General features: G+C 39.8%; 1 protein-coding gene across 7 annotated transcripts in view; it reads right to left on the bottom strand.

Annotated features, from left to right (window-relative positions):
- Positions 1 to 1,138: 1,138 nt before the first annotated feature.
- The window catches only part of LOC123981597 (splicing factor SWAP), a 57,546-nt gene continuing 46,273 nt past the window's right edge, over positions 1,139 to 12,411 (bottom strand). For 5 of the 7 annotated variants that reach the window (XM_046066565.1, XM_046066568.1, XM_046066567.1 and 2 more), the window contains 2 exons: positions 7,924 to 7,996; positions 1,139 to 1,868 (listed from right to left, as the gene is read on the bottom strand). In XM_046066565.1, the coding sequence (XP_045922521.1) occupies positions 1,803 to 1,868; positions 7,924 to 7,996 (139 nt within the window). In that variant the 3' untranslated portion in view covers positions 1,139 to 1,802. The remainder of the gene's footprint in view (positions 1,869 to 7,923; positions 7,997 to 12,411) is intronic. The other 2 variants (XM_046066569.1, XM_046066573.1) reach the window with 1 other exon arrangement.

The raw sequence follows: 12,411 nt of genomic DNA, 5'->3' as shown, positions 1-12,411 counted from the left end.
GCTGTTTATGTTTGTCAGGAGGGATACTCAGCATTCTCATGGCCTGAGGCTTGAAGCAGCTCTTTACTTTGTTGGTGCAGGTCCGAATGTTCCTGTAGAGTTGCCCTGATGTGGAAGGAGAGAACGGACTATTGCTATAGTCAGTGGTGGTTTGAACAACGCTTTGTGGAGCCTTCGTGTCGGTGGACCATTTGGGATGCTTTTGATGTTGCATCTGTAAAAGGTGTTGCAGGCAGTAGGGCACTGACTTCTCTGTCAGTAGTCAGTGTGCCTTCTTTAATATTTTCAAAGTCAGCTCTTTTGTAGGGTAGACTCTGAGTAACTGAAGCTCCTCTGAAGTGAAGACTGTCTTTTGTATTCTCTAACCTTATCTGAAGACATTGCTATGCTGATGACGCGCCGCTGTACTTTGCAGTTAGGACATTTCTGCACAAACGTTTCTGTAATTTGTGTGAAAATTGTAATTCACTCATATTTGTCCTAACCCAGCCAGAAGCACTGGAGGAAGTCTTGCTTAACAATATGCATGCATTCCTATAGAAGCCTAGCACCAACATTAGGTGATGTATTGACTTACTGTTAGGCCCCACAGTGGGTATCAGTGCGTGCAGTCAAATCTACTGAGCCTCCCGACAGGTGACTATTTTCTGTCCCTGTAGTACCTGGACAGCAGAAATATGTTCAAAATGCTGTTACAAAACTTTAAACCAGCTTCAGTGTAAGCCCCATGTGTGGCCTTGAAAGGGTCATCTTTTTTTAATCCCTACATTTAATCCCTTATGAGCTTGTACTCTCTGCCTGAGGTCATCAGACAGGAGTCTACCAACAATTCACTGGGGCACAAGTGCCATCTTAGCAGCACACACCCGAAGGATATCAGCTGATCAAGTTATGTTTGCCGGCTTTATCAGAAATGCTGCGGTGACACTAAGTACTGTCAATGGAGGTGAAGGTTCAGGAACAGTTAATAATTTCTTTCGTTCTTATCAGTGTACCCAAAAAAGAGGAGGACAGGAGTGGGGTTAAGTCTGCTGCTGAGATTTGGATTGTGATAAAACTGAAAGAAAACTGTTTTGTCTATTTTACATCTTGTGTTTTTACACACAAAGATGGAAATGAGTAACGGCCACACGTAAACCATAATTCAAACTTTATTGAGATATTTTTCTGCATTATATTGATTATAGTACAAACCAGGAACAGAAATAGAAGGCCACGCACTAGAGCTGAAGGACAGAGAAGAATTAAAATGGCTTCTCAAGTAGACAGGTGAGGTGGTGGAGAGAGAAGACAGCTGGCAGAAAGAGAAAAACAACAGCAGAGAATTGTGGTGATGGAGGAGAGAATTGAATTTAGCAGGACAACAGAACCCTTCATAGAAGGAGAGACCTCCAGCAGCGTTAGGTAATGCTGCAAAGAATGACTGTCACCATGTGGGTGAAAAGTAGAGTGTTTTAAAAACAGTATGCAACATAATGTGGATTATTTCCACATGTGATTCTCCCTGAACGAAAACATGTCAACCGCTGACATGATCTCCCAGCAGATAAGTTGTTTTCTCAGACAATTTCACATTTCAGCTCAGTGAGTGACTTTATGTCACTCTTACAATGCTGCAGAAGACATAATGTAGCCAAATCGAATCTGCCGGTGTTCAAATGGTGATGAAATAATAAATCAGGGATAAAAATGGGGAAGTGAAACAGATCCGGGCCCAATAAATCTCCAGGAAACCAGAGAATGCTGCTCGCTAATTGGCTGCGGTTGACGTGGCAAGCAGAAAGCCATGCCCCTCCCCCCCTTTAGGAATTGGGAGGTTGGAAGGTCTTGGAGGTGGCAAGCATGGCACGCACTTTGGCCATCAGATCCTGAAAACAGCAAGAGAAAAAACAGAGAGATTAGTTTAATATGTTAAACTGTTAATTAACCTGACGTAAGACACTTGAATGCAGGATAATGGATGACATGAACGTTGGTGTAGCAAATGGCGGGACTGTAGAGTTGCTATACACCTGTGGGAATAACACCACCACTGAGTTGGGTGCAACAGCAACTATAAATGATGAGGGAGTGAAGGATATTTACATCAAATTGTGTGAGTTGCTGAAGCTAGCAAATGGCTCTAAAGCCTACACCAACTGATGATACGATGATGTTATTGCCAATACATTTCTTCAGTGTCTGTTTCAGCTTTACTTAAACCCATCTATTAAGCCCACTCCAATTCCCAATAAGGAACTGCTGTAAGAAAATCCAATTAATTTATAGAGCTGGGGATCAACATAGAGCACTGAAAGTATTACAGGAAACGCAGTGAGCAAACAGCCTTATTTTGTAATTTTGTAAGTAATCAACAAATAGGATTAACTGGGAACAGAATAGTGACACTTTACTATTCTCTTATTCCCAGTGTTTTACAGCTAGGAAGCATTCTTGTTATAATTAATGAAAATTACTCCCTGAAGGGAGAAAGCGCTGCTAATAATGCTGCTTCCACTGGGAATCAAGTTCCCAGTGGAAGGGCTGATATGCTATTGTATCTCACAGCTTGTTTTGTAGTGTGCTTACCATTAGGAATTCCTTAATGCATCTTTGAACATGTGATGTATACCAAGTACAGAATAATACTGTCTAAGCACTGATAATTAGATGCCTTCTCTCCAACCCCTTAATATCTACAGGCTTTTAATCCACGGTTTTAACAGCTGATCATCAGTAAATGTATTATTTAAATAGGTCAATGATAAGGAAAAAAAACAATACTTTGTAGAGAGCTGCAGTTGCTAAAAATGAGCGTAGGGCTAAACAGAGACATCTAAAGTAGACAGTAGTAAGTACAGAGCTGCCAAAATAAAAAATTTATTCTTTCCCTCTTCAGGTAAAAATGGAAATTTTGCTGACTGGGGGCAAATGCTTGTATTGCTGAAAAGGAAGTGTTAATTTGCATCCAAAGAGTGATTCATACACGCATGGACAAATATCCACCCTTGAGCTCTCCTGACAGATGAGACAAATTAACAGCTGTAATCACAGAGGGAAGGAGCTGTCATATCACATCACTCAAACGGCTGTTTCTCTCTAAACCCTGGTGTATCAGACCACACACACACACACTTTGCGAAATGTGACAAACGAACAATGCTCTAAATGATTATCAACTGAGTGGAAAGTTGCTCAAACTATAGCTGAATTCTTGCCGGCTGCGAGTGTCTTGGCTAATGGAAGTACAGCAGAGGTTGCATTATATTTAAAGATCACAAGACATATTACAACAGTCACAAATGGGATAGCCAACTATGTTTATATAATACGGAAATAGGATGCGGCCCACTTACAACAAAGGATTACAACAAACAATAGATACAATGTTTACCATATTATTCCTTATTATTATACAAACATAAATACAAGAATGCATTTGAAAACAGTTTAATAATCCAAACCCACCGCTGACTGAGAAACAACATACTTGACACTAATCTGTTATTTCAACACAGTTAAGTCAGCAGTGGCATATTTAAAACTCGTGAGGGACATTTTACCCGTGGAGGTCCTGTAATTGGAATGTTCTCTTATTATGTTGTTAATTCAACGGGACACTCAAATTACTGACCCTGTCTTGGAAGTGAACAAACTGACTCAGTGCCGGATGTAAAGGGCCTGTAGTAACAGGCGACAGGGCAGGCCTGATTCTTCTCTGCAGTCTTCAGTCCTTAACAACCTTTGTATTTTTAAGTCTGCAATGGTGTCACTTGCTGATATGCTGGTTTTATGCAATTATCATGAGATATTAAAAGTGAATTAGCCATTACATTTTTTTAAACACTTTGTTGGATTACCATTTATGGCTGGATTTTTTTTTTCAGGAAAAGTCATTCAATGTAACCACATTCTGTAATTACCTCTCTATATAGTAGTCTTCATTGTTATTGCCGGAGCCCGCAATTCCTACATTCCTGGGGTACAGACTGCCTACCTATATGAGGGATTCACAGGGAATGATATAATGCAGCACTACGGTTTGTTATTTTATCTTCCTGTGAGTGAGTTTAAATGAACTGTTGCAACCTGGTTACTGTATATACATGCTGGGAAACACACTTCAATCTTGACACACTGTCACTTTCACCCCGATATTATCATTGAGAGATGGTACCAGTGATGGCCTGAGAAGGAAACACAATTAACCTCATGAGTAATTTGTGCAATCACTACCCTGCTTCAAACTCTTACTGAGGGTTTAAGTAGCTTAATTCCAGGCTTAAATTACAAGAGTTTTGCAATCCTGTATAGTTGCATCACACACAGAACTTTCACAGAGTTGGTCCTAAAGTCAAACAGACACACACTGCTAGGTTAAACGATAGGATAATATGCTGCTAAGAAGCTATTGAGGGAGCTATGCAGCATCTCACACACACTCACACACTTGCCTGGGATAAGTTCTCCTCAACCTTTTTCTCGATCTGACATCAGGTCACAGATAAAGAGTCAGACTGGACCTAGCCTTTTCATCATCTTAACTTTCAAAAAACAACAAAAAAAACATGCTGTTGCAGATGCTAAATACAATTCCTCCACATATCAATACTGTTAAAAAGTGCACAAAGCATCTATCAGAGTAAACCAGAGTAAAAAATGTATAGCAGAGAAGACGAGGGGACATAAGACAGTGGAACAAAGACAAACAGAAACAAAATGAAAGACGGGATGAGGCGAAGAGCAACTAGGCACCCTCGGGTAAGAAGAGACCATTAGGCAGATGAGGATGTGCTGAATTATTCAAGATGTGCTTGTAAAACATCACAGATGGGGTATAAGTAGTTAGTTGTTGTGAATCTGTGCATGTTGCAACAGCAGCAAACAGTTTTCATGTTCTATCTTGTGGTATGTTGAGAGAAGAAATGTTGAGAAACAGGAAGAAATAAGATGTTTACAGGAAATGTGGGGTTTTGCATCTGTGGTGCACCGGGTGAGTAAACACTGGACGCTCATACCGAGACACACTCCGTCACTTTCTCCCCCACACACAGTGGCCCAGGTCCAGAAGAGAGAATGCGTTCCAGATTCTGTGTGTTGCCTCTCCATTCACACTCTATTGACCTCCATTAGCTCGTGTCCCAATGCTTCTTAGATTCTGGCCTACACTGCAGCCTCTCTACATTCAGTGCAACACCGGTTTGGTTTTCTTGTAGGCGTAACTGTTCCCACATCACAGCTTTTATACATTGAGTGTTAAATCATTTACTTACAAGATATAACTGAGGCTACAGTTCACATTTACTGTCAGTAACCTACACACTGGGGCCTGCTCTCCAAGTTTTATACATTTAGTTGTAAACTGGTTACGCAAGAATAGATACCTCAAAATATTGCATCATTTCATGCAACACAGTGACAAGTAGAAATGAAATAACTGACACTTTCAGGATTATTAATCAAAGATGGTGATTCTGAAAATGCAAAGAGGCATGAGAAAAGCTCCAGAAATGTCTTTGATCTTGGAATTGATTTATGGATTTTGACAGATAAAGGTAAATGATTTCGAAATTTGTCCTCCGGGATGTTTCTCCGTGTTTCCACAGCAGTCAAAATTAAGTAAATGAACACTTTATCACACTATTGCACTCAAGTGCAGCTGGAGAACGGCGAGCTAGACAAAAAGACAGAAAACCAACAACAGTAAAATGAGAGAACAGTGTGTGACTTTTTCTCTAAATGACAAATGATTGAAGTGAGCATTGGCTTGCAGCTCACATTGCTGGCGCTTTGGAGCCTTTTTGCTCATTTAACAACAGCCGAGAGCAGTCCTTTGACATAAAGAAAAATAACAGATTTAAAAAAGTGATCTGTAGATTCTTCTTACCTTTCAATTGTCTATCCAGCTCATAGCTTTTCACCAATCATACAACATATTTTTCTTCCAAAACTGGTATGCTTTTATGTATTTTATGGTACATTTCCGAAAGCAGCACGATAGCAGCCACAAATTGGACATTATCATTTTAAACCGGGTGGAGCAGGGAGAACGTGTACCGGGGGTCACAATTTATTGGTGAGGTGTGTGTGATGTTACACTGTGAGTAATGTGTGAACCACTTATTTAGACACAGCACTATTCCCTTTATCGTGAGCTCTAGCACCCAAATGAGGAACACAATGTTCTATACTTAAACAACAAACACAGATGTGTGCCAACTTACAGGTCTGTGCCAACCTTAACAAAAGTCTGACTGTGTCAGAAATTATTTTCTGTCAGTGTTACATTTAATTACTTTTAAATGTGAGAGAAATAGTGGCATGACCCTTTTAGGATTCTGACTTGACAACTACAAGATACAAAGCATTGTCATTCTAATAGTTGGTATAGATAACTGTGAGAAAGTGACAGCTAGTGACTGCCCAGCTAGTGACTACTGTAATTTTTAAAACAAAGTACCTATGCTGTCTTTAACACTGGACAGGAGACTGGCTTTTGACCTAGACAACAGTGGTAATCATGCAGTCAAAAACACTTCTCCAAAGCGACTTACAATTGCTATGATTGTCAGAGGTCGCAAGCCTCTGGCCCAACTAGGGGTTAAGTGTTTTGCTCAGGGACACATTGGTGGACATGTCGCAGGAATCGAACCCCGGTCTCCCACACAAACGGCATGTGTTTTATCTACAGCGCCATCACCTCCTCAAAAAACATATCACCACTTGCATGTGAAATCTGCAATCTTTTTTTTGGCCACCTTAGATGTTGTGAGCACAACACTGACATATCATCACCTTTTATACTGGGATTTTTTCAGATCTGGAAGTTGCCGCTTTTGGGGAGCGCTATATCAACATTCACTCTCTTGTCTTTGTTTTTGGTCTCCACCAACCTCTGAGAAAAATATTCGGCTCTTTAGCTGCCACTGTGTTTACCAGCTAGTCGCCAACTGTTCAGTCTACCGTTTGGTGCTGAGCGTGAACCAAAGTGAAGTTATGAGACAGGAGAGCTAAACAATAAGCTGAAAGTCACTATAAAGCTCCGTAAAGCCGAGGAGAGCAGTGGATTCAGGTGAAAATCCATTATAGCTGCTTTAAGGTGACAGTGAAAATAACAAAAAACCTGCAGCCGAGGATGGAGGAAAAAACACTTTAGAAAATACAGAAACGTTTGCTAACTCAGTGTTGAACCCAAACCCAAAAGAGGAGAGGTTGACTAATAATACATTTTAATTTTGAGAGGAACAACTTATTGAAGTTAACTCAGCATATGTTGCAACTCCTTTAGTCTGAATTTACAAGTGGTGGAAGACAAACAAGTTCAGGACAGCACATTAGCTCTGCCTCCTTCCTCAGCACGGAGGTGAAAACCGACATTCAAAGAGAGTCAGGGGCAAGATTGCCAAGACCTCTGCATTCGCCTGCCGCTCAACTGGCATCGACCAATATTTGGCCCCTCTCTTCCTAACTTCTTGGCTACACTCCCAGAAGATGTGCAGGGGCAGGAAGTGCAATTTCAACCAAGATGAGTTGCTACAGTTGTAGCATGCAAACTCTTGTTAGTATGTTAAATTGGTAGCGTATGGCTATTGCACTGACATCATATGCTACTCTGTATAGGTAGACAAATACCTGGAACGCCTGTCAATGATGTTATACATCACCAGAAACTACAGCCTAAGAAAATACCATCAGCTGATTGAACCATATGTGATGTACAAATATACAATAGATAAAGCAAAATATGTAGATAGAATAAAAGGTCAATTCAAGTAACATTTCCCAAGACGGTCCTAGTCAAAAACTAGGCTATATTTTTGTTTGTGAAAATGGACTGCACTTTCCGTGCTTCTTCTTTGCACGCAGCAACACAACAGCATTTGTATTCGGTAGGCTGTGAAGTTGAGTCAAGGACATATTGGGGATAAAAGCAAAGAACAATACCTGAGTTATTTTGGACTGAACAGCGGATACTATGGATGAGGACACTGCCTTGTCTTTCTCCTGAGAACCTCCCCTGCAGAAAAGAAATAGAGAGGGAGAGACAAAGAAAAGAGGGAGAAGGAGAAAACCAATCATGTTAACAGGAGAGGCTATACAATATTCATGATATCTTCTGAAACGCTCAAAGTTGGACAGGCATCGGGAGCCGTAGAAGGGAGTGGAGAGGAGCGGGAAAAGAAAGAGAGGTAAGAAAGAAATGGCATGTGACCTGCAAAAATGAATATATACACCCAGAGCCAAAACCACCACATGAGCAATATCCAACGCAGCCAAGTATATAATCATGCAGACAAAACGCAGAAGTGACAAAATCGCAGTACTCAAATTCAACTTCATGCCTCTGTCCAAACCTTTAAACTCTCTGCCATCTAACACTTCATAATTTATCAAGGGATTTTTAAAATAGAAAAAGGCATTCGCATTGAGTTGATTGAACACAACAGGTGACAAGAAACTGCAGAACAGACTGCTGCTGACGTTACAGAGTTTTCAGGCTTCAGTCCACGGAAAAAGTAGGACAATCGGTATGTCTGTGAGTTGGGCATTACACCCCTTTACGTGCATACCTTGGGATTATTATGGTATGCTGCTCTAGTTCCCTCCCATGTGGAAATAAAACCCAAACTGACAGAAACCAGCTCCATCTACAACACAGTTTATTGGTGAGCCACCTACGCAGAACCTTTTGCTAACAAAAACCTTGGAAAACAAGACAAACTCCTCCCGGAATGGTTCTGTTTATGTGGCTACCTCTAATAATTGCGCTCTCTGAAAGGACGGACCAATTACTGCACACAACAAACCAAAAGCAAAAGAAGTAGAGAAATAAAAGCATTCTCAGCTTAACAAAGGGCATCACCTGGCTGATATACTGGTGATGTAGGATTTTGTTGGGTGAAAACAATGCTTTTAAAAACTTTTTTTTTTTTCTTTAAATTGTGGTTTATGAAATACCTTAGTATAGGCAAACTGTCCCTGCACTGTCTCTTATACAAGCAAAAAATATTTACTTTGTGTGTCATCATTCAAAAATGTCTTGGGGGACATCACAGCTATTTAAAAGTTACTCTGGGTTCCATGTCAAAGATTCACAAACACAACTTTTGTTGACACCAACAAAAGGCACAAGGTTCAAAGACAAAATATTATCTATTGCATTTCAATTGGCCTAGAGGTGTTTCTATTTTGCGGTCACGACATGGTCACAGTTATACTGATGATGATGGCCCTATATACTGTATGCGTCTGGCATGGACCAAAGTGGGGATTTGCATCCAGACAGCAGCCTGCTGGGTACCATGCACAGAGAGATTTCAAGTTCTCCGGAGGCCAGAGATGTTGAGATGCCACTCCAGAGATCCTCCAGGCCTTTTTTTATCTGTTGGTTTTCTGCTGACCTTGGATGAGGTAATTCTCTCCATGAACTTAAGGCTAATTTCAAACAGCCATCGGAAGTTCTACTGCCTCCTCATACGCTTGCCTTGTGATGCGGTTTATGGGATGAAAAAACTGATTTTCAATCCTGCAGATCCATTACTCTCTAAAATAGCTTATTTAAGAAATACATACTGATGTATTCTGATAATCTAGAGAAGCAGCACTCAATAATTGCATGATCTTTAAAATATATTTATAATGCTTGAATGCCACAACTGGTTATTTGCGCCTCACTATGGATTACAACACTGAACGTATTAACTTTTTAAATTTCATGGCTAATGGCCAATGAGCTGAGCGTCATTTTTCCCGATTACATCAGTTACTTTGAAGACAAAAACAACAATGAATTAGAAGATTCATACCTAGATTCTGATGTGACTGCTAACCCGCTACCCAAGTGTCTGTGGGTGAGAGACGTGTTGGAGGAGGAAGAAGTGGTGGTTGTTTCACCAACAATTGTTGGTGAAATAAATGAAAAATGTTTGTCACTATGGGCATTAGGAATTAGCAATTACTTTTACTATTAAGATATTTATTATGTTGAGGAAAAAGTGACTGAGATTTAACTTAATTTTACTTGTGCATTGTAGTTGAAAAAAGATTTTATCGTAACTGTTTTGAATGTTTTTGCTCAGATTTGTGAAGTGATCCAATGTTTGGCATCAAGTGTTTGTTCTGACCAGAAAGAAAAGTTTAAAACCACAATTAACAATCTGTGTATGGTTCGTTCTTTGATTATTTTGTTTCAAAACCAAATCTGAAAAAACAACAACAAAAAAAGTTATTATTTGCTTTTTCCGTTTTAAAATAAAATGGGAAAATATTGATTGTGTTACACTTGATAAACCTGCAGCAGATACACGGCGATGACTGATTAAATGTAATTATGATGAGATTGAACATTTAGTTAGAAAAACAGGAGGCTCACCGTTCAGTTTGTAACTCACTAGCAACTGGGACGGGAACAGGGACGCCTCAGAAGTTGCCTAAGAATCCTCCGGTTTTTAAGCAACTTAAAACAACAACAAACTCCTGAAAGTGCCTCAGGTTACAGAATGCTTTTCTAGAGGGCGCCATAGGTCTTAATGGGTTAAAAATGGGTCCATTCATATCTTTCAGAAGCTCTGTTGTCCACTTGGATATCATCATCTCCTGCCGGCTTTTATCAATGTGGTCATTGCTATAACTCTACTGATGCAAAGGAATTTATGTGCCTACACCAAATCTAGCCATTTATAAACTGCAGTGGAACTGAAATGTCCTTGCCGTCTGGTGTATGTCGGCCGAACTAAACAAGCTCTAAAACTGAGGATTGCAGAACATTAAACAGCTATTCACACTAATGATTTTGAGTGTGGGACTGCATGTCATCATGTGAATGCAAATCACAGATGAGCCTCTACTCTGAAATACTGGGGTTTTGAAAAGACTTACTCATCCCCTAGGGGAGGGGACATTGTAATCAAACTGTTATGCAGAGAAAGCTAATGGATTTTTACAATGAACACAATTAAACTGAATAGAATTGTTTTCTGTGAATGTTCTGAAAAATCAATCTATTGTGTGTTATATGCAAGCGGGAACCTCCAGGCCTGAAAAGTGAAGCCAAGGCTGAAGTGAGCTGCATAAATTAACATTGACATTAAACCTGCATTCTTTCTAATGGCCAGCAGGGGGCGATTTTATAGGTTGGAAAAAGAAGTCAGAAGTGATATGGCAAAATGATCCTACTTCTCACTTGATTTATTACAGTAAGTATACACTTTAATAATGAGTTTATGATCTCAATCGCAAGTTTCAATTCTTCTTCAATACAGCATGACGTTGATTTAGCAATTATGGTCCCATGTAGAGGAAAATACGCAATAGCAAGGTGTGCCAAAACTCAAGGCTTCAAAACCACACAAACCAAGCCCACAAAAGCAATGCATGATGTCACTGTGATTACGTCCATTTCTTTTATACAGTCTATGGTTTTATGATTGTTCTATGATGTTTCCTAAAATGTTTGTTTCTATTATATTTTCATGCCATATATTTTTATATACCGTTACAATATTGCATTGGCTAGACATAAGCATCGCCCAGAACCTGTCTATCCAACAAGGGCCAGCTATTAGCTGCCACCACAGCTGCCTCTTATGCCGATGAAGACACGCTCTATGTCATAATGTGTATTGTCACCATTTCTATAACCCTGCACTCTGGATGTCATCTTTCCAGAACCTGTCTTAGGCTCCAGTTTGAGCTCTAAGCTAGCTGATGCCATGACATATTAGTGACATTCAGTCACCTACAAATTGATTTTACTGATATGCATTTCCAATTTACCATCTGACACTGCAGCTCTTGAAAAGTTAAATGTCTCAATATGAAATAAAAATATAAAAAAAAATAAAAAAAATATTTGAGAGCTGCATAAATTAACATTGACATTTTCTTGCAGTGATATGACTAAATGTGAAGGGCAGCATTTCTGTGCTTCTTTCCATCAACCACCTGCAAGCTGGCCTGTCAACTGCCAATTTGCGGCTTTCTTATGTTCTTTGCTGCATTAATGATGAGCATTCACTGACCATCAAAAACTACACAAACTCAATAAACTACCGTTTCACTTGTCATGTTTGAACACACGACAGTGATTTCTTTGCTGGTGCACAGAAAAAGTAGAGTTTTGCTTTTATCCTCAATGGTTTGGTGCTGCAAATGGCAACTTTAGCTCCTGTAGTGCTGTGGGCAAATGTTTTGTTTAGGATCAGAGAGGCATGGAAAGGTGGGGAGCAATTTAGCTGTGAGTTCGTTTTGCAGTCCATGTACCCCTGCATTTTGCCCTCTAGCATGAAATAGTTAATGTATGCAGCTTTAATTGATTGATTTAAATATTTTAAACAGCAAATCAACAACCCCAAGTTATCAGAAGAGATTATGTCCATTGCAATGAATGCCTTTGTGTCTTCAGACTTTGAAGCTGAAAGATATTCGCTGTAA

Source organism: Micropterus dolomieu, linkage group LG13 (assembly GCF_021292245.1).
Source record: "Micropterus dolomieu isolate WLL.071019.BEF.003 ecotype Adirondacks linkage group LG13, ASM2129224v1, whole genome shotgun sequence".
NCBI classification, from domain to species: Eukaryota; Metazoa; Chordata; class Actinopteri; order Centrarchiformes; family Centrarchidae; genus Micropterus; species Micropterus dolomieu.
Note: the sequence above shows the minus strand (reverse complement) of the source record. Positions and strands in the feature narration are given on the sequence as shown.